Source organism: Salvelinus fontinalis, chromosome 8, assembly GCF_029448725.1.
Source record: "Salvelinus fontinalis isolate EN_2023a chromosome 8, ASM2944872v1, whole genome shotgun sequence".
Lineage (NCBI taxonomy): Eukaryota > Metazoa > Chordata > Actinopteri > Salmoniformes > Salmonidae > Salvelinus > Salvelinus fontinalis.
This window is the reverse complement of record NC_074672.1, coordinates 8,199,457-8,224,830: the sequence shown is the minus strand read 5'-3', so window position 1 is coordinate 8,224,830 and position 25,374 is coordinate 8,199,457. Positions and strand designations below refer to the sequence as shown.

At 41.2% G+C, this 25,374-nt stretch overlaps 1 protein-coding gene across 1 annotated transcript; it reads right to left on the bottom strand.

The window, feature by feature from the left end:
• Positions 1 to 4,172: 4,172 nt before the first annotated feature.
• On the bottom strand, positions 4,173 to 25,179 carry LOC129860460 (choline/ethanolaminephosphotransferase 1-like). The gene is made up of 9 exons (XM_055930857.1): positions 24,860 to 25,179; positions 23,792 to 24,325; positions 18,754 to 18,901; positions 10,470 to 10,611; positions 9,105 to 9,189; positions 8,601 to 8,732; positions 7,369 to 7,527; positions 6,831 to 6,956; positions 4,173 to 6,482 (listed from the first exon to the last, which is right to left on the bottom strand). The coding sequence occupies exons 2-9, from the start codon at positions 24,209 to 24,211 to the stop codon at positions 6,339 to 6,341; spliced, it is 1,356 nt and encodes a 451-aa protein (XP_055786832.1). The 5' UTR covers positions 24,212 to 24,325; positions 24,860 to 25,179; the 3' UTR covers positions 4,173 to 6,338.
• Positions 25,180 to 25,374: the final 195 nt, after the last annotated feature.

Genomic DNA, 25,374 nt, shown 5'->3' with positions numbered 1-25,374 from the left:
CTCCAACACTCAGACATCATTTACAAATGAAGCTTGAGTGTTTAGTGAGTCCGCCAGATCAGAGGCAGTGAATTGGACCCTTTTCCTGTCCTGCTAAGCATTCAAAATGTAACGAGTACTTTTCGGTGTCAGGGAGTAAAACGTTCATTATATTCTTTAGGAATGTAGTGAAGTAAAAGTTATCAAAAATATAAATAGTAAATGAAGGTACAGAGTACTTTAAAGTGTTTTTACCTAAGTACTTTACACCAAGGTATAAATGTGATATTTCAGTAGTTTTTTTATACATTTGCAAATATTTCTAAAAACCTGCTTTTGCTTTGTCATTATGGGGTATTTTGTGTAGATTGATGAGGGGGGGGGGGGGGGGGGGACGATTTAATCCATTTTAGAATAAGGCTGTAACGTAACAAAATGTATAAATAGTCAAGGGGTCTGAATACTTTCCGAATGCACTCTAATGAGCGTTCTAAGATCAACTAGATCTCTGCCTGTGTTATTGTGAGTGCTGTGTTATTGTGAGTGCTGTGTTATTGTGAGTGCTGTGTTATTGTGAGTGCTGTGTTATTGTGAGTGCTGTGTTATTGTGAGTGCTGTGTTATTGTGAGTGCTCTGCCGTTTTATCACAACTTAGTCAACTACCGGATGCTTTTATTTTTTTAGATGCCTGTCTTCGATGTTTAGCAGATTTAAAGTAGATTTAAAACCAAATACCTTTAGACTTTTACTCAAGTAGTATTTTATGTGTATGTTCCAAAGGCGCACATCAGTAGCTTGTATGTGTGGAGACTTGGAGATGCTAAATGTGTTCATGTTAGTTAACGTCAATTACCGTGAGACCTGCAGTCTTTCAAATGACAATAACCAGCTAACAAAATTTCATGGCCCGCCACAGCCTTAGCCCTAACACATCTGGACAAGAGGAACACCTATGTGAGGATGCTGTTCATTGACTACAGTTCAGCACTATTGTTCCCTCCAAGCTCGACGCCAAGCTCAGAACCCTGGGTCTGGACACCACCCTCTGCAACTGGATCCTGGACTTCCTGACTGGCCAGGAGTAATTTAATTTGAGCCCGAGAAACTGTCCCCACGGGCAAGGAAAGTAAAATGTGTTTACATTCCTTGCCTACAAGTGGTCGACGTGTTTCCAAAATACAATGCTTTTCCATGGTCGTTTTAACAGATCCATTCAGTTCCCACTGTTGTGTCCCCTTCTAATGTCAATGTCTGCAGCTTCCCTGTGTGCGTGTGCATGTGTTTGTGAGCCCGCGCCCACAGGATGTCCCGGCCGTGGTATGACACCCCAATTTCAACCAGGATGTAAAGCGCCCTGCATGTGTACTGTCATGATGGTGGTTTTCTGTGAAAGAGCAGATGTAGCAACACATGCATTCCATACCTGACCCAAGCTGTCACACATTCCAGATGGAAGAAATGGTATTTAACTCCAGAGAAAAAAGAATAGGGAGCTGCAGCACCCTCAGCACCCCTACTGTGTGTGTGTGTGTGTGTGTGTGTGTGTGTGTGTGTGTGTGTGTGTGTGTGTGTGTTTCATGTAACAAATGACCCACTGTAACTTAACTGTAGAGAAACAATGAAGCCACATAGATCATCAAACTAATTGCTCTACAATCCCTGCTAGGTCTAACAGGCCCAAACACATCCTACTGGGCACACATCAATTCAACATCTATTCCACGTTAGTTCGACATATTTTCATTGAAATGACGTGGAAACAACATTGATTCAACCAGTGTGCCCAGCGGGATACTTTTTGCTTCATAAATAACATCCATGACACTAGATTTGTACTTAGCAGAGTCATTTCCTTGGCTGACATTCAAAGACACACTCTCCACCATGACTGAATTCCCTGGAAGTTTTCAACCGGGAATGGAATCAAGTCCGTGTTCAAGCAGTGTGTTGAACTAGGTCACAGAGGAAACAAGCTATCAGTCCTGCAAACTGTCACCCACTTTAACAACATTTTCAGGCCCTAAATTCTAGTAGTCTGCTTGGAAGTATAGACCGCTTCATACTTTTAGTAAGACCACTCAACTATTATACCTGATATGGAGTGTGTTCTTGTGTGTGTGTGTGTGTGTGTGTGTGCCTGCTGCATGCGTGTGCCTGTTTTGTATGTCCTAAAAAGGAAGATATGCTCAGCAGTGTTTCCTGTTGTGTACTCAAAGAACACTAACCGTTTAACCACAGCCTTCTTAAATCCGTAGAAAGACCACGCATGTGCTTGAGTGGAAAGCATTGAGATTACTGCATCTTACGGGAAGCAATTAGGGTGCCTGTATAGCCTATTTAAAACAAGATGTTTAAGAATTTGATTCAAATTATTTGCTCTATTTTTAGGCTTTATCAGTAATGAATGTGGGGGCGGCAGGTAGCCTAGTGGTTAGAGCGTTGCGCCACTATCCGAAAGGTGCTGACAAGGTAAAAATCTGTCGTTCTTCCCCTGAACAAGGCAGTTAACCCAATGTTCCCGTCATTGTAAATAAGAATTTGTTCTTAACTGACTTGCTTAGTTAAATAAAGGTGAAAAAAAATATGTAGTCTTGCTTATTGACAATATTTGGCATGTCTATGCTCAGCCATAATGTAATTAAGAGCAGGCCTTGCCCCTATATCAGTGTGAATGCTACAGTACCTGACCAAAAGTATGTGGACACCTGCTCGTCGAACATCTCATTCCAAAATCATGGTCATTAACATGTAGTTGGACCCCCCTTTGCTGCTATAACAGTCTCCACTCGTCTGGGAAGGCTATGCATTGGGGCATGTAGCGTTTTCCTGGCATCTGCTAAACCCAGATTCCCAGACTGCCAGATGGTGAAGCGTGAGTCATCATTCCAGAGAATTCATTTCCACTGCTCCAGAGTCCAATTGTGGCGAGCTTTACACCACTCCAGCTGATGCTTGGCATTGCGCATGGTTAGCTGGAAACCCATTTTATGAAGCTCCCGACAAACAGTTATTGTGCTAACGTTGCTTCCAGAGACAATTTGGAACTCAGTAGTTAGTGTTGCAACCGAGGAGAGATGATTTTTATGCATTTAAGCACTCGGCAGTCCCATTCTGTGAGCTTGTGTGTCCTACCACTTCGTTTCTGAGCCATTGTTGCTCCTAAACGTTTCCATTTCACAATAACAGCACTTACAGTTGACTTGGGCACCTCTAGCAGGGTAGAACTTTGACTAGCTGACTTGTTGGAAAGGTGGCATCCTATGACGGTGCCACGTTAAAAGTCACTGACCTCTTCAGTAAGGCCATTCTAGGGCCAATGTTTGTCTATGGAGATTGCATAGCCGTGTGCTCGATTTTATACACTTGTCAACAACGGGTGTGGCTGAAATAGCCGAATCCACTAATTTGAAGGGGTGTCCACATATTTTTGTATATATAGTATATGTATATATACTGAACAAAAATATAAACGCAACATACAACAATTTCAACGATTTTACTAAGTTACGGTTCATATAAGGAAATCAGTCAATTGAAATATATTCATTAGGCCCTAATCTATGGATTTCACAGCACTGGGCAGGGGCGCAGCCATGGGTGGGCCTCGGAGGGCATAGGCCTACCCACTTGGGAGCTAGGCCCACCCACTGGGGAGGCAGGACCAGAATGAGTTTTTCCCCACAGAAGGGCTTTATTACAGACAGAAATACTTCTGAGTTTCATCAGCTGTCCGGGTGGGTGGTCTCAGGCGCTCCTGCAGGTGAAGAAGACGAATATGGAGGTCCTGGGCTGGCGAGGTTACACGTGGTCTGCTGTTGTGAGGCTGGTTGGACGTACTAGCAAATTCTATAAAACAACGTTGGAGGCGGCTTATGGTAGAGAAATGAACCTTAAATTATCTGGCAACAGCTCTGGTGGACATTCCTGCAGTCAGCATTCCAATTGCACGCTCCCTCAAAACTTGAGACATCTGTGGCTTTGTGTTGTGTGACAAAACTTCACATTTTAGTGGCCTTTTATTGTCCCCAGCAAAAGGTGCACCTGTGTAATGATCATGCTGTTTAATAAGCTCCATGATATGCTACCTGTCAGGTGGATGGATTATCTTGGCAAAGGAGAAATGCTCACTAAGAGGGATATAATCAAATTTGTGCACAAAATTTTAGAGAAATAAACTTTTTGTATACGGAAAATATCTGTGATCTTTTATTTCAGTTCATGAAACATGGGACCAACACGTTGCATTTATATTTTTTTTCAGTATATTTCCACATTGAAGCCATGCAATTACTTAGAACAAGTGGATTGCAAACAGGTTCAAGTTAACATATTTAGGGAGGCTGGGACTACATTTAGCTATTTTGTTTCTTTAAGCTGTTTAACTATAACGTACTAACTTTGGCGTTGATCCCAAGGCAATACATAAAAGACCTTAAATATACAACTTGAAGCAACCACATATTTAGCCATGGAGCACGTTCTGATTGGCCAGTGCGCTGCCAATCCTCGACACATCCACAATTTGTTAATTCATCAAAACCCAGGCCTTTCGCGGTAACACAAAACATCTGAGTGGATAGTGGTTGTGAAAATAGCTCAAATATTTGAGCCCCCCCGAACCTATAGCGCTACCAGCAGTGCTTAGATTTACCATTGAGTTAGATCTGTTAAAATAGAGCCCTATGGTTTCATTTGTGAAATATATACAGAATATGGTTTTATGAACTAAATATGTAATATATTCACAGATCATAGTTTTATTTGTGAGTTATGTTGAATATACGCATGGATTGTGGTACACAGAATAAAGAAACTAAATTCTGCTATGTTGCAGAATAAAGCAAGGTGGTCCAGATCTGTGTGAGCGACCGAGTGCTTGTGAGAGAGAAGCCCCGTTTATACCTGGTTCTAACATGTCCTTTGTCTTGATCTTATCCACATTCATATTGTGTCCATATTTTTAGATGGGTGTGTAGACAATTAAGACTCCTTGTGATCTGATTGTGATCAATCTTAAAAGTACAAACGGACATCAGGACAATATCCGCACGAAGGATGCATGTTAGAACTAGGTATAAATGGGGCGGGAGTGAACGTGTGTGTTTGTGTCTATCCCTCTGAAACCTTATTCTCTCTCCCCTCTATTGAAAGTTTTTTCTTCTTCTAATTATGCTGTCTTCCAACAGACTCTAGATCTGTTATAAATATAGCAAATCTTTATTTTACATAAGCTTGTTTATTTAAAAATGTATTTTCTTTGACAAAGTAACAATTTTGACCAAACACAAAAGAATGACAGAAGCATTTTTTTTTAACGGCCAACGATTGATTCACCCTTCGCATTTAATTTTCAAAATCTCTGCATTGCTCAGAAATGACAAACAATCCAAGGGGGGGGGGGGAAAAGGTACGTTTGAATGGGTGTTTCGATTGGTTGAACACCATCAGTTAGATATATTGGCTGTGACCACTACAGTGGGGCATATGATACACACAAAAGAGAACAATGACAAGTTCTACTCTTGTTATGAGACATTAGCTGCAGACATTTGAATACTCTGTGCGTCACTGTTTGATATAAGCTAAATCGATACGGTAAGAGGCATTCCTTAACTTTTGCAGAAAAAAAAACATTCCTTATGTTTGACCATGGATGGGTATAGTTCTAAAGTGTAATACTTGGTTAATGACGAGACCCCAGAATGCAGTACACAGAACTACACCTTGAACAGAGGACTAATGTTTTGAGTGGAACAAGTAGTTATTGTACGTAGAGGAGCTGAACTAGTACCAATACTGAAAGAACAGAGACGTTTCAATTCCGTCATACTGCTCTGACACATTAATAAACTGTAGGTGTTTTTCCTGTAGATAAATATAATATTACTTGTTTAGGTATAACCTCCTCTTTCCCATGGAAAACATTTATTTCAGTCCAAAAAATAGCTAATACACAGATAGTGGCAGCATGGTTATAGTAAGCAACATTAACCCCTATCCATAAAGTTTGGTTAGACAACTAATTCTCAAATAGTTTGTTACCAAATAGCGGGGTGCTCTTTTATGACAAACTAAACAAAACCCCTTTCTCTTCGGTTATGAACCTTTAACACCAAAACAACACAACATCGGCAAAAACAGAGCATTATTGCACAACAAATAGATTGAAATAAATAATTTTCTTTTTCCCCCCCCACCGCCCTCAATGTATTCATAATTTCATTGGCTAATACATTCGTGGAGAGACCGCCTCCAATTTGTTTCATCCAATGGGAATCCTGTGGTGACAAGGGCGGTAGAGGTACACCCACCAACTTCATCTCCGTACGGACAGTGTCACCAGACCAGGGACACAAGTGTCACCACACATCTTTGCCTGACTGAGATGCAGCAGCGGGCCGCAGGTTGGGGGGTTTGATCTTGAACACAAAGATGTGCAGGTGGGAGGCGATCTGGTTGCAGACGCTGACGCAGTAGCGCACCAGGTCAAAGATGGACAGGAACTAGAGAGAAACAAGACAGAGGATGGATGTCAAATAGTCAATTTAAGGCTCCCTATATACAAAACTGGTTGTGTTTTTTATTATATGGTCAATCATCTTTTGAATAAATTCCCCTTGAAAAGGTATTTTGTATTTTATTAGGTTCCCATTAGCTGCTGCCAAGGCAGGTGCTACTCCTCCTGAGGTCCAAACAAGAAAAACGTTTAAAAAAAACGAAATGGCACAAATCTAAGCTAGGCATCTACATTGTACTGCAAAATAAGTAAAAAGGGTGAATCCTAACTTTCATTTAGGTTTCAATTGGCCTGGAACGTGCACATGGATGAACCGATTGAGGTGTAGACTTACTAGTGCCACCCAGAGGACCAAGTACTCGTCTATGATGCTATTAAAATACTGGTCCAAGAAGAGCAGCCCTGGCCCCAGGTAAGCCAAGTCATGGAGAGACATCTCACTTTTGGTCATATGAGCCACCTGTAAAAAAAATAATAATATATAAATACAATGGGGCAGTGTTAAGTTAAATAAGGAAAAACAATAGAGTCCAAAAACATTGGACTCGAGTTGGGATTCAATGCAAGGCGCGTTATAGCGCAGCACACTAACAGACTTAAAAAAAAAGTTATTTACTCAAGCCGACAGCTGTACACCAAAACAAGCCAGGCTGCCAATTTGCTGAATAAAGAATCCCAGATTTTAGCTTTAACCCTAAGTTAACACAACTAAAACAGGGGCACATTAGGCCAATGTTCCAACATCCACACCAACATACTATTTAGAATGAAGCAAAAGATTGGACATGTATTCCAAGTGGTATACTAGTGTGGATTTGGAAAGTAACCTGGCTCTTTCGGTGTTTAATGTTTCAGGCCATCTGCTTCCTCACCACTAGCTTGTTGGTGATCTTGGCCGACACAAACCCAAAGGCCAGGACGTAGAGACAGGGGTGCTTCTCAAACAGCTGGGACGCAGACTTCTTGTAGATCATAATAGCCAGAGTGATAACTGACCCTATGTGGAAGAACGGCGACAGGACACTCGTTCCCTGAGGAAGACGACGGGACATGGATGTCACAATCACTGTACCTAGCTGAAAATTCCACCATTCTTGTCCTTCTCTAAAGTGATCAATAAACTGCAAGGTAAAGTTCTGCAGAGCAGTCAGTGGCTTGGCTGAAACAAATGAAAAAGTCAAGGCATGATAGGCATCCACTGTCACCATTTTATGGAGGCAAAGAAATGAAGAATGGTATTTAAAGAGCGAATGCCACTAGAAAGCAACATCTTGTTTTGAAAATGCCCCATCGATATGAGTCAGACAAATGTATTCTAGTGTCAAAAATGACTACAAAAGTGTAAATAGAATCATTTTGATCAAAGTCAGTCATCCAAAATGGAAATAGGATTTTTGTTGTTGTTGTTGAATTGAGTATTTATTAGGATTCCCAAATACTCTTCCTGGGCTCCAAACGGGAAACAAAACAATTAAAATACCTCATATAATATACACAGACTGTACAAAACATTAGGAACACCTGCTCTTTCCATGACAGACTGACCAGCTGAATCCAGGTGAGAGCTATGATCCCTTATTGATGTCACCAGTTAAATCCACACCAATATCCTGTTATTATTTGAGATATTGAAGTATTCTGTGTTTGAGTTGACAAACAAACATCATATCCCATTTACAACAACCGAAAAGGCTTGTATTCCGGTTATAAGAAACACAGGTAAGATGCCTGGGATATGCTGATCTGAAATGGGATACTGTGGCATGTTCACATCTTATGCTGTTTACTGTTGTTTTTGCGGTCTACGCAGACAGTTTCTCAAATCATGGGTGTTGTGTTTTCATCCGAAACCATGGAAACCATGTGTTTGATAACATTACATTTATTCTGCTCCAGCCATGACAATGAGCCAGTCCTCCCCAATTAAGGTACCACCAACCTCCTGTGACTGTCACCCATATCGTATTACTACCTGTTGAAGTAACCAATACAATGAGCAGCAGGACTGTAAACCTTCCTTCCTAGACTGTAACTAAGTCACCTTTTATCAGCCATACAATTCAACTGGATCCTCGTCAGCAAGGATGGATCACGTCTTACTTACCGCTATGGTGGATCCGTTCTTTCCTACACCTCCCGTGAATATGACCCGGAAGTAGTTGGTGCAGGAAAAGATGGCTCCTGCCACAGTGAGGATGGCTGGAATGATCTTAATCTGGATGTTCACCCCAGGGATCTGTGTGTGTTAGGGAGATTAGTTAGAGCCCTGTTCCAATACTTTCGAAATGCATCCTTCCTACCATCCTTTAAGTAAAGACAGATCAGAATTTGTTGGATTGGTGAAAGTAATAGGGCGGTAACCTGGCTTTCACCTATCCAATCACTTATTAGATTTGTGCTTACCTCCAGGAAAGAAGGAAGGGATGCATTTCTGGAAGTATTCACACAATCATGAACCAGGACGTGAGTCTGAACACTTCAACCAACACGCCAGATCAAATGCATCAAACTACAATGCGTGTAAATATTAGCATTAGTGTCATTTTTTCAATTCGAAGCAGTAGAAACAGGCCATAATTTGCTGAATCAAATGGGTTAAATGCATTACCAAGAACTGCCAAAAAGCTGATCCTCCGATGGCAGCCAGCAAATACATGATTATAATGAAGAACTGCACTTCAGTCACATCAATGCTGAACGGGCAGAGAGACAAAGGAATCATGAGCAACCATTAGTGATTTCACATAGCACTCATGAAAAACAACATGCACATAGCACCCCCTAGCAGGTCCTGCACAAACTGTACCCAATCCTCTTGGTTGTGAATGTGTGTGTGTGTGGAGTGTGGAGACCATTTCCCTTGAAAGGCTGAGAGGAACCTGATCAGTTAAAGTATTGTTCGTTTTTTTTCTGTCTGACAACCTACTTAGCGCTTACTTACTCTGCTTACATCATATCAAATCATATTGTTAAATAAAATCAACCATACTCCAAGGACATTCATCCCTTGTCCTTGTGGTCGTTCCCGAAAGCCAATCGGATTAGCCGATGTTGATGTGAAGTTCCATCAAAATCTAAATCAGCTGCTAATGTCCTGGTGTCAACGTCAACACGGCTGCTGGTACAGAATGTACTAGGTGAACAAGCTGTCGTGACAGACCTATCATTGTTAAAAACGATCAGAATAAACATGTTTAGTTTGAGGCCGAAATATAGCCATTGATCTTAAAGCTTTGCACCAATGGTTGTGGTGGGCCCAAAATGTGTCGGAAATTATAACTGGCCCAAACATTTATGTGAATTCCATCATCTCTCCGCTTCCTAAAATGATTCCAGTGGTCAACAGAGATGAACGTAATCTAGGATAGCTCACATCTAATCAAATACCAAATTACAGTATCAAAGCGATGTGAGAACGAATGAAACAGGGTCTATAAGAAAGTTGTCCTATTGCATAGGGATTGTTGGTGTTGGCGATGGGGGCAGTCTGTGCAGGAAGTGGGGCCTGATTGCCTAATGGACACAAAGGTTATCTTCAACAGGGATGTCACGCGGATTATGCTCTGGTTTTACCGTTAAGTTCCAGAACCCGGGCCCAAACGTGGCTGTGCACGTCTAACATAGCTACACGATCAGATACTCTGACATCAAATCTGCCCACCAGGGAAAAGACAAGGTGTGACATAGCTAGATAGACACCGGGCTTAAAACCTGGCTATGAAATAAACATCTCCCATCTACATGTAGGCCTATGACAAAACAGCATGTGGTTACTAAATGTTCCCATGGTTGCATACATACTAGACAAATACTAAACAGTGCAATTACATAGCCATTTTATTCAAACATTTCAGGACCCGTGTTCATAAAGCGTCTCAGAGTACTGATATAGGATCAGTCTAGCCTTTTTGTTCAGAAAGAATAAGAAGGGGGACCTGATCCTAGATCAACACTGCGTCCCCCACTCACTCACATGCCAAAGCGCAGGGTGCCTGATACGTAGGTCTGCCAGTGGGCACAGTAGAACATGAACATGCCGGCAAAGCAGCAGAAGAACATCCAGTCAGGGTTAGTGCCAAGCTGGACGGCGATGCAGGTACCCAGGACCACAAACACTGAGGGAGGGGCAGAGAAGGAAGTCCGAGAGAGAAAATGAGTGAGTGAGAGAAAGATTCAAAAGAGGCAGGTATCCTCCAGCCTGAGTGTCTATCTGTGCTATCATGCCAACTCCTTCTCACTCATTGTAATGGCACAAGTTTGGCTTGACAATGACAGCAATCAATGGGGTTGGCAAGTGCACAAATATCTCTGGGACCAGGCTAGGTATCATCCTTACTGTGCTTAATTGCGTGTGGAAAGGAACATGGGTAAGAAAAATGTATTTTACTGTGGGTCAAGTACCAGTGACATCAATGGATGCAGAGAGGGAAAGAGAGAGAGAGTGACAGAGAGAGAAACAAGTTCAATTACACAAGAAAAAAATTTATATAATACTACTGAACAAAAATATATAAACGCAACATGTAAAGTGTTGGTCCCATGTTTCATGAGCTGGAATAAAATATCCCAGAAATTTTGCAGATGCACAAAAAGCCTATTCTCTACAATTTTGTACACACATTTCTTTACATCCCTGTTTGTGAGCATTTCTTCTTTGCCAAGATAAATCATACACCTGATAGGTGTGGCATATCAAGAAGCTGATTAAACAGCATGATCATTACACAGGTGCACCTTATGCTGGGGACAATAAAAGGCCACTGAAATGTGCAGTTGTGTCACACAATGCCACAGATGTCAGTCAAGTTGAGGGAGTGTGCAATTGGCATGCTGACTGCAGGAATGTCCACCAGAGCTTTAATGTTAATTTCTCTACCATAAGCTGCCTCCAACATCGTTTTAGAGAATTTCGTAGTACGTCCAACTGGCCTCACAGCAGTTTGCTGACGTCATTGTTGTGAACATAGTGCCCCATGGTGGTAGTGGGGTTATGGTATGGCAAACATAAGATATGGACAATGAACACAATTGCATTTTATCATTGGCAATTTGAATGCACAGAGATACCGTGACGAGATCCTGAGGCCAATTGTGATGCTAATTTTTTTAAAGGTATCTGTGACCAACAGATGCATATCTGTATTCCCAGTCATGTGAAATCCATAGATTAGGGCCTAATTAATTTAATTTCAATTGACTGATTTCCTTATATGAACTGTAACTCAGTAAAATCTTTGAAATTGCTGCATGTTGCATTTATATTTTTGTTCAGTATAATAATAAATGGGACTTATATAGCCCTTTTCAAGGACCCAAAAGTCACTTTACAATTGTAGAAATTAAACAAACAAAAAACAGTAGTCAAAACAAATAGAGGGGTGGGCTCAAGGAAGGGAACGAGTGTGATGTAACAGTGTATGGGGAGGGTAGGGTTGGGGTTTATATACAAACCCAGATAGGGTAAGATACAAACATGTTTTAGGGTAATGGATAGGGTGAGGGTTTGGGTTAGGTGGTGCTCAATATGCTTTGCTTGTATGTGGTGGGGCTTTAGGAGGGACTGAAAAATGGCGATGGACTCGCCGAAGCTCTGGAGCTTCGACCTGAGGACGACAAGGTGAGTGGATTCGGGGTAAACTTTTAAAATTGAAATATTAAAGAGATGACAGATCAGACGCCTTGTATATAAAGGAGTGAGACCGAGTGGCTGTGGAATGTGTTGGGCGAGAGGGAGAGTGTCACGGGAGTGCGATAGGTGATACGAGAGGACATCTGTGGATTAGGCGAAGGAGGGGTTGAGATCAGGAGGTCAGGTCAGATCCCCTGAAGGGAGAAATAATGGTTTATTATCCTGTTACCCTCTTCCTGTCGAACCATACAATGTAAGGATTGGAGAGAAGGAGGGGTGTATAAAGTGGAGTATATATACTGTACACACTTGTGATGGTGAGAACACGTTTTGCCTGAATTACAGCTGTAACGACCATTCGGGAAGAATTCAACTTGTTTAAGCTTCTCCTAGTGTCCATGAGTTATTTACTCTGAAAAATGAGAACCTAACAGAGGTAGGGGGAGTAAGGTGGTGAAGGGCTTTGTAGGTTAGAAGGAGTATCTTGTAATCAATGTGTTGGAAGACAGGGAGACTGTGGAGTTCACGGATTACAAGGCTGATGTGCTGCACAGGACCCACAGTGTGGGTGAGAAGTCGGGCTGCAGAGTTTTGAACTATTTGTAGCTCATGGAGGGAGTTGATTCCGGAGAGTAGTGAGTTGCAATTGTTAAGACTGGAAGAGATGAATGCATGTATGAGGGTTTCAGCGGAGGACGGGAGAGATAGGACCTTAATTTGGCAATGTTGCGGAGGTGGAAGAATGAGGATTTGACAGTCTGTTTTATGTGGTGCTCAAAGGAGAGGGTGGATTCCAGAGTGATGCAGAGTTTGTGGGAAAGACAGTGGTGTCGTCAATGGTGAGGGTGCCAACTTTGGTAAGGGTGGGTTTGGTGCCTATGAAAAGGAGTTTCGTTTTATCACTGAGCTTGAGGGAGTTTTGTTGTATCCATGATTTTATTGCAGAAAGGCAAGAATCAATAATATGGGTCAGAGGTGGGTTGAGGGATTTTGTGCCGAGGTAGATCTGTGTGTCATCAGCATAGCAGTGGAAGTCAAGGTTGAAGTGATGGAGGATCTGACCAAAGGGGAGGATGTAAATTATGAAGAGTAAGAGCCCCAGCACAGAGCCCTGGGGGACACCCTGTGTAACCACAGCTGAGTCTGAGGTGTGGCCACTGACGGGAGATCTAGCGTGTACGCGGGACAGCAATAGTAAGTAGTTCAGACAGGAATGATTAATTAGCTTTAAGAAGACGGTACAAAAGGATAGTGGTCATGGAGAAGGATGATTTGTACCCCAATTAGTATACTGGTCAATTGTTTGGTCGTTAGGCTGTTGGTCGACCGAGATTGTTTTAGTCGAGCAGGAACAAATTACACACACACACACGGTCAAAAGTTTTAGAACACCTACTCATACAAGAGTTTCTTTATTTTTACTAATTTCTACATTGCAGAATAATAGTGAAGACATCAAAACTATGAAATAACACATGGAATCATGTAGTAACCAAGAAGGTGTTAAACAAATAAAAATATATTTTATATTCTTCAAATAGCCACCCTTTGCCTTGATTACAGCTTTGCACACTCTTGGCATTCTCTCAACCAGCTTCATGAGATAGTCACCTGGAATGCATTTCAATTAACAGGTCTGCCTTCTGAAAGTTCATTTGTATAATTTCTTTCCTTCTTAATGTGTTTGAGCCAATCAGTTGTGTTGTGACAAGGTAGAGGAGTATACAGAAGATAGCCCTGTTTGGTAAAAGACTAAATCCATATTATGGCGAGAACATCTCAAATAAGCAATGAGAAATGACAGTCCATCATTACTTTAAGACATGAAGGTCAGTCAATACAGAACATTTCAAGGACTTTGACAGTTTCTACAAGTGCAGTTGCAAAAACCATTAAGCGCTATGATGAAACTGGCTCTCATGAAGACTGCCACAGGAATGGAAGACCCAGAGCTACATCTGCTGCAGAGGATAAGTTCATTAGTTATCAGCCTCAGAAATTGCAGCCCAAATAAATGCTAACAGACACATGCAGCCCAAATAAAAGTAACAGACACATCTCAACATCAACTGTTCAGAGGAGACTGCGTGAATCAGGCCTTCATGGTCGAATTTCTGCAAAGAAAAGGGTACTAAAGGACACCAATAAGAAGAAGATACTTGCTTGGGCCTAGAAACATGAGCAACAGACAGACCGGTGGAAATGTGTCCTTTGGTTTGGAGTCCAAATTGGAGATTTTTGGTTCCAACCGCCGTGTCTTTGTGAGATGCGGTGTGGATGATCTCCGCATGTTTATTTCCCACCGTGAAGCATGGAGGAGGAGGTGTTATGGGGTGGGGGTGCTTTGCTGGTTACACGGTCTGTGATTTATTTCAAATTCAAGGCACACTTAACCAGCATGGCTACCATAACATTCTGCGGTGATAGGCCATCCCATCTGGTTTGGGCTTTGTCACACTATCATTTGTTTTTCAAAAGGACAATGACCCAACACACCATCAGGCTGTGTAAGGGCTATTTTACCAAGAGTGAGAGTGATGGAGTCCTGCATCAGATGACCTGGCCTCCACAATCCCCGATCTCAACCAAATTGAGATGGCTGCTTTTGCAGTCTGACTTATCCCAAACCAACAAGTGCTCAGCATGTGGGAACTCCTTCAAGACTGTTGGAAAAGCATTCCAGGTGAAGCTGGTTGAGAGAATACCAAGAGCGTGCAAAGCTGTCAAGGCAAAGGGTGGCTACTTTGAAGAATCTCAAATATAAAATATATTTTGATTTGTTTAACACGTTTTTGGTTACTACATGATTCCATATGCGTTATTTCATAGTTTTGATGTCTTCACTATTATTCAACAATGTAGAAAATAGTCAAAATAATGAAAAACCCTTGAATAAGTAGGTGTTCTAAAACTTTTGACCGGTAGTGTGTAATGTAATATATAACACCTACTTATTCAAGGGTTTTTCTTAATTTTTACTATTTTCCACACACACACTACCAGTCAAAAGTTTGGACACAAACTCACTTCCTTGACAAAAGCTCTGCATTGCTCCTCGAAGCGCAAGAAATATGAATGTCCTGACTTCTGCTGAGGCCTTATCACCGTAAATGTTGCATGGGGCAACGCAGACGTCGGATTGACCATTCACCCAGATGCACAATGCTCTTCTATCCAGAATGCGCTCTCTCCCACCAATGTGTGCACATTCATTGTTTCATAACTTCATTTTGTGAATTGTTTGCGTTTGATTGTTGGTGTATATCAATTCCACATGACATTTCACCAGTAGTACATGTACCGTTAATTCCTATCATTTCTGATCTACAATGTTTGTTACTTTGGTTACGGTCATTTCTTTTAATGCATTCAATATTATTCCAGTCTTCTTGTTCTCATTGTCGGAGTGGACACATTGTTTGCAGAGTGCACAACCTATGCTACACTTTGAGAAAAAAAGCTGTGGTTTATTTAATTCCATTTACGAGTTCTGTCAAATTTAGTCATTGTCTTTTGTTTTGAGCGCTCCTGTCAATGTTGAGTAAGGACGTTATAAAATGTGCCCATTTGGGGATCTGATAGTATTTCTGATTGGCTTAACGCACCACCACTAATGACCCGTGGAGCATCTCAAAGTAATGTTGCTTTCTTCAAGAAAACAAAGTCTGTTTTTACATCCATTGAGAATTCCAATAGTTTCTCAATGTATTTGAAAACTCTTTCCAGCTCTCTCCTATTCAATAACCACGCAGCGTGATAGGGAAAAATGTCATGCTCCGATACAGTGGATACGTCATAAAATAGGCTTCTTATCAGTGCTTGACTTGGACTGAAATGGGTTCTGGTACTCATTTTGAGTGCTGGTACGGTTTATATTTAGGTGCAGGAGCTCCACAATACTTTTGAGCTACTATTCTATAAAGAGGAACGGGAGCTCAAGCAGAAGAACATTTGAGGTGCCGGTAGTCAGCGCCGGTGAGCTGCTGTCCAAGTCAAGCACTGCTTCTTATCCCTTGCGCAAATAGCCTACAGCTGTGTCTGTCCTGAGTTCACTGGTGCAGGAAACTGAGGGCACAGATTATTTTATACAATGTTGCAAGTTCGCTAGCACAAGCTTTGGGCCAGATCCAAGTTGACACAATGTTTCAAGTTCAATGTAGACAGGCCATGTGTAGCCAATGTGATTTATAGTATTTTTTATTTTATTTTTTAAATCTGGATATTGTCTACCTGCAAGCTGCATTGTTTTTATTTGTTGGCTTAATGTAGACTATTTTTACATAGTTGGCAATAAGTTACTTTTTACGTTTGTATAATTTTCCTTTAGATTTGGATATAATTTGTATTAACCACGACAATGACTTTGAGATATGAAGACATTATTATAAATTAAATGAAACTGTTGTTTCATGAAAATTTGCAAACTAAAACTATAGAAGGGCATGCAGATGGGTAGAAATGGTAAGATAAATGGTCATTCCACATGAGAAAGGTCGCCGACTCCTCGTGTAGCCTATTACCAGCAACTTAATGAGAGTAATGGCAGAATCTGTGAAAGCCAGCAGGAGGAGAATAGTTGGGTTAGGTTCAAGTTTTTGTCTTCTGGTTATCTAGATCTCTGGTGCCCTCGAGACATCAAACCGTAAGCCTAAAGCATCAAACAAGCTCATTGCACATAGTTGATTTTATTAAAATCACATTAAATCTATATGGAAAAATAGACATTTAAAAATTGAGCAACCGATTGGTCAAAAGACCAGGCGACTTTCGGTCGAACAATATTTTTTTCCGGGGGACAGCCCTAATGCAAATTATTCTGTTTAAGAACGTACAGTTGAAGTCGGAAGTTTACATACACCTTAGCCAAATACATTTAAACTCAGTTTTTCACAATTGCTGACATTTAATCCTAGTAAAAATGCTCTGTCTTAGGTCAGTTAGGATCACCACTTTATTTTAAGAATGTGAAATGTCAGAATAATAGTAGAGAGAATGATTTTTCAGCTTTTATTTATTTCGTCACGTTCCCAGTGGGTCAGAAGTTTACATACACTCAATTAGTATTTGGTAGCATTGCCTTTAAATTGTTTAACTTGGGTAAAACGTTTCCGGTAGCCTTCCACAAGCTTCCCACAATAAGTTGGGTGAATTTTGGCTCATTCCTCCTGACAAAGCTGGTTTAACTGAGTCAGGTTTGTAGGCCTCCTTGCTCGCACACACTTTTTCAGTTCTGCCCACACATTTTTTATGGATTGAGGTCAGGGCTTTGCGATGGCCACTCCAATAGCTTGACTTTGTTGTCCTTAAGCCATTTTGCCACAACTTTGGAAGTATGCTTGGGGTCATTGTCCACTTGGAAGACCCATTTGCGACCAAGCTTTAACTTCCTGACTGATGTCTTGGGATGTTGCTTCAATATATCCACATAATTTTCCTCCCTCATGATGCCATCTATTTTGTGAAGTCCACCAGTCCCTCTCGCAACAAAAGCACCCCCACAACATGATGCTGCCACCCCCGTGCTTCACGGTTGGGAACGTCTTCTTCGGCTTGCAAGCCTCCTCCTTTTTCCTCCAAACATAACGATGGTCATTATGGCCAAACAGTTCTATTTTTGTTTCATTAGACCAGAGGAAATTTCTTCACAAAGTAAGATCTTGGTCCCCATGTGCAGTTGCAAACCGTAGTCTGGCTTTTTTATGGCGGTTCCTTGCTGAGCGGCTTTTCAGGTTATGTCGATATAGGACTCGTTTTACTGTGTATATAGATACTTTTGTACCTGTTTCCTCCAGCATCTTCACAAGGTCCTTTGCTGTTGTTCTGGGATTGATTGCACTTTTCGCACCAAAGTACGTTCATCGCTAGGAGACAGAATGCATCTCCTTCCTGAGCGGTATGACGGCTGCATGGTCCCATGGTGTTTATACTTGCGTTGTTTTTTGTACAGTTTGTATTGTTTGTACAGATGAACGTGGTACCGTCGGGCCTTTGGAAATTGCTCCCAAGGATGAACCAGACTTGTGGAGGTCAACAATTTGTTTTTCTGAGGTCTTGGCTGATTTCTTTTAAATTTCCCATGATGTCAAGCAAAGAGGCACTGAGTTTGAAGGTAGGCCCTGAAATTCATCCACAGGTACACCTCCAATTGACTCAAATGATGTCAATTAGCCTATCAGAAGCTTCTAAAGCCATGACATCATTTTCTGGAATTTTCCAAGCTGTTTAAAGGCACAGTCAACTTAGTGTATGTAAACTTCTGACCCACTGGAATTGTGATAGATTTCACTTATAATTCACTGTGTCTGTAAACAATTGTTGGAAAAATTACTTGTGGCATGATGCACAAAGTAGATGTTCTAACCGACTTGCCAAAACTGTAGTTTGTTAACAAGAAATTTGTGGAGTGGTTGAAAAACGAGTTTTAATGACTCCAACCTAAGTGTATGTAAACTTCCGACTTCAACTGTAAGTGTTTGTTGTTTATGTCTGCAAATGTGTTATGTCTACATCTCCGCCTTAGAGCGCGTGTTTGTAGGAGTCTGAGTGCATTTTGTACTGTCCTTTGTAGTCTGAGTGTGTTGTGTATGTTTGTTTGAGACTGTATACACACGCTCCAGCACACACACACCTGTCGAGAGGGAGTCACAACCATGGTCAAAGAGCTCTCCCAGCGGGGTGCTGTTATTGGTGCGCCGTGCCTGCTTCCCATCGATGGCGTCCAGTGATTGGTAGATGAAGAGGCCCACTGCACAAGACAGGTATGCCCACAGAGGTGCCTGAAAGGGAAAGGGCACAAACATTCAACATCCTAAATGAGGCAGCTCTCAGTGGCATCAAAAACTGTCACAATAATATTATTAGTCTAGTGCTCGTCGACATTCACAGAAAAGCACGGGTTCGGCCTTCATGAACGTCATTTCCATGTTTGAGTAATACGGTTACATTTGGCATTTAGCAGAAGCTCTTATCCAGAGTGACTTACATTCAATGCACTCAACTAAGGTAGGGAAGACAACCACATTTATTGCAAGTAAAACACTTTCATAAAAAAAAAAAAAGAGCTATCAGCAAAATCAGTGCTAGTAAGAAAAGACTAGTATGTGGGGTTGCTATGGGTTCAACCAAGGTGCTCTTTGATGTCACTTAGTTGGCTTGTTTTCTTTAAAAAAGAGCACGGTTGGGTTGTTGGTGCTGGGTTATTGAGATACTGTATTACCCAGCGGGTCAGATCAAAAGACTGGAGGCGTAGTTTAGTAGCCACGTGGCTTTCAGATAGTTATTTTTAAACCACTCACGAGAGTAAATGTCATTCCTGTTCATCTGTTCTGTTGTATAGTTCTCACAAGTTAAGTTCTGACAATTTCATTTTTGTTCCTTCAAATGAGGCTTAGAGTAGTGTATGAGTTCTCAAAATGCCTATGCAAAGCCCATTGTTGGGATAGATAACACCATATTTTACTACATAATAAAGCATCTTAATATTCTAGAAGAATGTGTCAAATGCAAAACTTGCAGTATGTGGGTAATTCCACGGTAACATAATGACGCTGAAACTCTGATTTTTCACTTTAAAAGTATACCAAACAAAAAACATTGATTGCTAAGTTAAAACAAACCATACAATCTATGCACAAAGACAACTTTTAAGAATTTCCCATGTCAATTTGACAAAAACACATTTCAAACCAAAGAATGTAAAGATGTAAAGTTTGGTAACAGAATGATGTTAAAATCTCCCTCCGTTTATGTCACCATGTTTTCCAAAATCTTAAATATCTACTCTGAATTATTGATGTCAATTCACAACAACTTCCTTATGCACACAAATGTAAGGTATGAATAAGAATATGTACATATAAATATATGGATGAAGCTTCTAAAGCTTCTATCAGAAGCTTCTAAAGCCATGACATCATTTTCTGGAATTTTCCAAGCTGTTTAAAGACAGTCAACTTAGTGTATGTAAACTTCTGACCCACTGGAATTGTGAGACAGTGAATTATGAGTGAAATAATCTGTCTAAAAATTACATGCCAAAACTATAGCTTGTTAACAGCGCCTCTTCAACTCCAAGAGGCTGAAGAAATGTCTTGTCACCTAAAATACACAAACTTTTAGAGACTGAAAAACAGCTTCTATCTCAAAGCCAACAGACTGTTAAACAGACATCACTAACTCAGAGAGGCTGCTGTCAACATACTCAAATCTCTGGCCACTTTAATAAATTGACTTATTAAAAGGTATCACTAGTCACCTTAAATAACGCCACTTTAATAATGTTTACATATCCTACATTACTCATCTCATATGTATATACTGTTCTATACCATCTATTGCATCTTGCCTATGCCGCACGGCCATCGCTCATCCATATATTTATATGTACATATTCTTATTCATACCTTACATTTGTGTGCATAAAAAAGTTGTTGTGAATTTGTTAGATTACTTGTTAGATGTTACTGCATTGTTGGAACTAGAAGCACAAGCATTTCGCTACACTCGCAATAAAATGTAATCTGCTAACCATGTGTATGTGACCAATTAAATGTGATAGTTGCGCGATTGTGTTCAGATTGATAGATAGGATAGCCTGAACATGGGAAAGTTAATATGGTGTGTCTAGCTTTAACGGTTGAAGAGTTTGTTTATGCAAATTGTTAGTTTATAAAGATTTTTAAAAACTTTGAAATTAGGATAATAGGATTCTTCTCAGTATTCCTATGGTTCTCATTCAAACCCATGTTAATTTATTCATATTTAAAATGGTTGTAGTTCAAAAAAGTATACACAGCATCAAAAATCAATTGACAAGCAAACTAAATTGGGGCAGTCTAAACGTTTCAGCGTTGATTTGGAGTTGATAGCTTGGTGACAGGGGAGATTGGTTGAATTGTGTGGTTTTACCAATCTCCTGTGTCACCATTTTTAAGCTATCAAATCCTAAACCAACGTCAAAACGTTCCGACTGCCCCAACTTAGATTGGTAAAACAACCAAATTCAACCAAAGTTGGGGCAGTATGGGCATTTGATAAGTTAGTTTCGTTTAAATAACTTAAATCATTTAAGCTGTAGAGCAGGCGGAATAAATATAATAATAAAACTAGAAAAGTACATTTCCTAAAGGAAATGTGGTACGCTTGCTTGTGAAATATCGATTGATAAGATGGGATAGTCTGAACATGTGAAAGTTGGTTTGGCAAACTCGAGCTTGAACAGTTCAAGAGTTACTGTTGGTGATTTATGCAAAAATGTATGCCAATTTAAAAAATATATATATTTCATAAAAGGTTTTAGAGTATTTTAAGTTAGGCTCGGCTGAACGTTTTAAAGTTGATCTTGTAGCTTAATTGACCAAGGAGCCATTTATACTGAACAAAGATATTTAAAAAAAACACAACATGCAACAATTTCAAAGACATCCAACTATTTATATAAATAAATGAGGCCCTCATCTACGGATTTAACATGATTGGGCAGGGATGCAGCCATGGGTGGGCATGTGGGGGCATAGACCCACCCACTTTGGAGCCAGACCACCCACAGGGGAGCCAGGCCCAGCCAATCAGAATGAGTTTTTCCACACAAAAGAGCTTTATTACAGAAATACTCCTCAGTTTCATCAGCTGTCTGGGTGGCTGGTCTCAGGTGATCCCGCAGGTGAAAAAGACGGATGTGGAGGTCCTGGGCTTGTGTGGTTACACATGGTCTGTGGTTGTGAAGCCGGTTGGACGTACTGCCAAATTCTCTAAAATTCCGTTGGAAGCGGCTTATGGTACAGACATTTACATTACATTTTCTGGTAACAGCTCTGGTGGACATTACTGCAGTCAGAATGTCAATTGCACACTCCCTCAAAACTTGAGACATCTTTGGCATTGTGTTGTGTGACAAAACTGCACTGCAAGAGTGGCCTTTTCTTGTCCTCAGCACAAGGTGCACCTGTGTAATGATCATTCTGTTTAATCAGCTTCATGATATGCCACACTTGTCAGGTGGATGGATTATCTTGGCAAAGGAGAAATTATCACTAACAGGAATGTATACAAATTTGTACTCAAAATTTGAGAGAAATAAGCTTTTTGTGTATGGAACATTTCTGGGATCTTTTATTTCAGCTCATGAAACATGGGACCAACACTTTAGATGTTGAGGTTATAGTTTTGTTCAGTATAGCATTGCAACGACTGTATTCCTATTCTTTTCATTCAAACCCATGTTAGACCTGACTGCAGTTCGGCATCGTAACCGACTTCAGTGGGCAAATATTCACCTTCTATGGCCACTGGCACACTGGAGAAGTGTTCTCTTCACGGATGATTCCCGGTTTCAACTGTACCGGGCAGATGGCGTGTATGGCATCGTGCAGGCGAGCGGTTTGCTGATGTCAACTTTGTGAACAAAGTGCCCTGTGGTGGTGGGGTTATGGTATGGGCAGGTATAAGATACGGACAACAAACACAATTGCATTTTAACGATGGCAATTTGAATGCATAGAGATTCCATGACCAGATCCTGAGGCCCATTGTTGTGCCATTCATCCGCCGCCATCACCTCATGTTTCAGCATGATAATTCACAGCCCCATGACGCATGTTCCTGGAAATTGAAAATGTCCCAGTTCTTCCATGGCCTGCATGCTCAGACATGTCACCCATCGACGTGTACAACAGTGTGTTCCAGTTTCCGCCAATATCCAGCAACTTCGCACAGCCATTGAAGAGGAGTGGAACAGAATTCCACAGGCCACAATCAACAGCCTGATCAACTCTATGCGAAGGAGATGTCGTGCTGCATGAGGCAAATGGTGGTCACACCAGATACTGACTGGTTTTCAGATCCACGCCCCTACCTATATATTTTTGGGGGTATCTGTATTCCCAGTCATGTTAAATCCATAGATTAGGGCCTAATGAATTTATAAAAAAATTGACTGACTTCCTTATATGAACTTTGAAATTGTTCCATTTATGTTTTGTTCGGTATAGCTAGTGACAAATTTTACAAGCTAGTGTCCAATCCTTGCCTCGTTTCCTCAAATTCTTCTGAAATCGCATTGGAGTAGAGGATCTAAGGTCCCTCCCTTTGACCTCCTCCTCTAATGAGCTTTGAGAGAAATTGAGGAAACTAGGATGGAGTAAGGGAGGATTTGACAGCTAGTAACATTTTCAGACACAGCCAAGGGAGTGACATTTAAGTTACGGTTTGTGACATTCTGGTGTTTTACCGCAACAGTGTTCATCAAAGACTGTTACTGTAAACTGGTTTAGAATATGGTTCTCACATACAGACCATGTGGATAGTATTAGGCTATGTAGCATACTTATCTAGAAAAAAGTGCAGAAACATTGGAAAAACAATCATATCTAGACTTTGGCTCCAAATGGGTAGGCTATATCTGACAATCAATACTTTTCGATCAAGAAATTCTGAAGGCCCTCGTCTTTTCTCAATGTCCTGTCAGTAATGTACATTAGTCGTACAGCTGTGACAACAAACATTGACCTACTATTCCATGGTTATTACTTAGTAGCAATAACTGTTCAATGATTCATATGTGGGTGCTCAGTGGGAGGGAGGGTCACGTGATAGACAGTGTGTGAAAGGGCCCCAACGTTAAATTCTTCCCCGTGGCCTAGAATTCCCAGCGGTGCCCCTGCACCTACCTGTTCAGTGGCAGTGGGGCAGTAGTACACCAAAACCAATGTGGTGATTATGTTTGTGGCCAAGCCCACGATAGTGATGAGGTTGGGGGCTATCCATGCCGGCACACGCGCCACTAGCCACTCCCAGTAGTGCTGCATGAAGGGCTCCAGAAGGGAGTGGCCTGCACTGCTGTATCTGTGCTCCTCCAACTTCTTCAGCTGGTGGCGCGATAGCGGCGGCGCCGGCAGCTGGATCAGCTTACTCAGGACACAGGAGTTCCCTCCACCACTGCATGTTGTGGTTGGGCCTGCAGTGGTGGTTGGCCTGTAGGATGGGTCCATTCTCTGGTCCTGAGGGATCCATGTCGTTGTCCCCCCTGCCCCCTGGGCTTCCTTCGCCGCCCGGGTCCGTGGAGCTCTTTGACCAGCGTTGTTACTCATGGAGGAAGCCGAAACCACACTTCACGTGGCGCCCACTATGCCTACGACTGCCTCCACCCTGGTACTATTCAGGGAATCCACAGTGGGGTAACAACCGTTTTCCTGGGCTTGGCCCTTATGAGGAGAGAGAGTTATTTTTTACTTAACAGTATGTTTTGGTGAGCACAATTTGACTATGGAAACATGCTGGGCACAAGCTGCAGAGGGAGGGCTGGTAAAAAATAAACTCCTAAACCATACATGCATATCACAAGTTTCCTGATAGATTGTGCTGATATTACAAACAGCAGTCAGTGAGACAGAGTAAATAAATGCAAGGCTTGCATTATAGCTAAAGCATTGAATTAGCATTGAAGGGTATATACTTAGAGCAGACATTTTTAAGTCTTCCTATAGTGAATAGTAACCAAATCATGTCTACAAAAAAAGCCATTCAAAAGCAATGTTAAATAGCTAGGAAGTTCATGTCATGTTGCCCTATGCAATCATTGTAGTTAGCAACAAAATCAACTGGTCAGCTAGCTAGCTAGCTTGCTGGCTATCAATATATGTAGCTAACTAAACATAATAGATTGTCAACACCATACAATCATGATCATGAAAAGCTGAGACAAGTTGACAAGCAGTCGTCCTTCGGAAATCTCTTACCTTTATGCTTGATTCTATGCGGAAACGATGGCCTCTATCGTGGTCTGCCTGAGAGCTAGTGTGCTAATTTAACTATGCGGCAACCTAGACTCTTTTGTCAGTTTATATGTAACTAACAAGTGTATGGACTAGCCGCAGGAGTCTAATTCCCACACAAATGAGTCTAGTTCCCAACGAGCTATGAGCTGTTTTTGTGGTTATAACGGAGAGGTATTTAAGAAAAGCAGAGCGATAGTTGACAGGGAATAGGGATATCCCACTTCCGTCGCACAATAGGCCTTTACCTTGAAAACGTTTCACTAAGGGGAGTGGGGGGAATCTTAGCTACGGGTGAATCAAAGGCCTTATCCGGTCAAAATAAGTATATATATAAAATAATATATATATCAACGTCAATAACCAGGTTTACAATCGACATTTTTATGCGAGTAAAGTACACGTCGAATGTTTTATGCGAGTAAAGTACGTCAGATAAAAAATGTCATGCCATATTGGAATAGATCATGCTAAACGAG

What these genes read in the sequence shown, in the direction of transcription:
- LOC129860460 (XM_055930857.1), bottom strand. Translation starts at nt 24,211, where the DNA reads ATGAGTAACAACGCTGGTCAAAGAGCTCCACGGACCCGGGCGGCGAAG. An exon ending in TTGTGACTCCCTCTCGACAG is followed by an intron (nt 10,612 to 18,753) that starts GTGTGTGTGTGC and finishes CCCCTCCCTCAG; the next exon opens with TGTTTGTGGTCCTGGGTACC. An exon ending in AGATCACCAACAAGCTAGTG is followed by an intron (nt 6,957 to 7,368) that starts GTGAGGAAGCAG and finishes TTTTTTTTACAG; the next exon opens with GTGGCTCATATGACCAAAAG.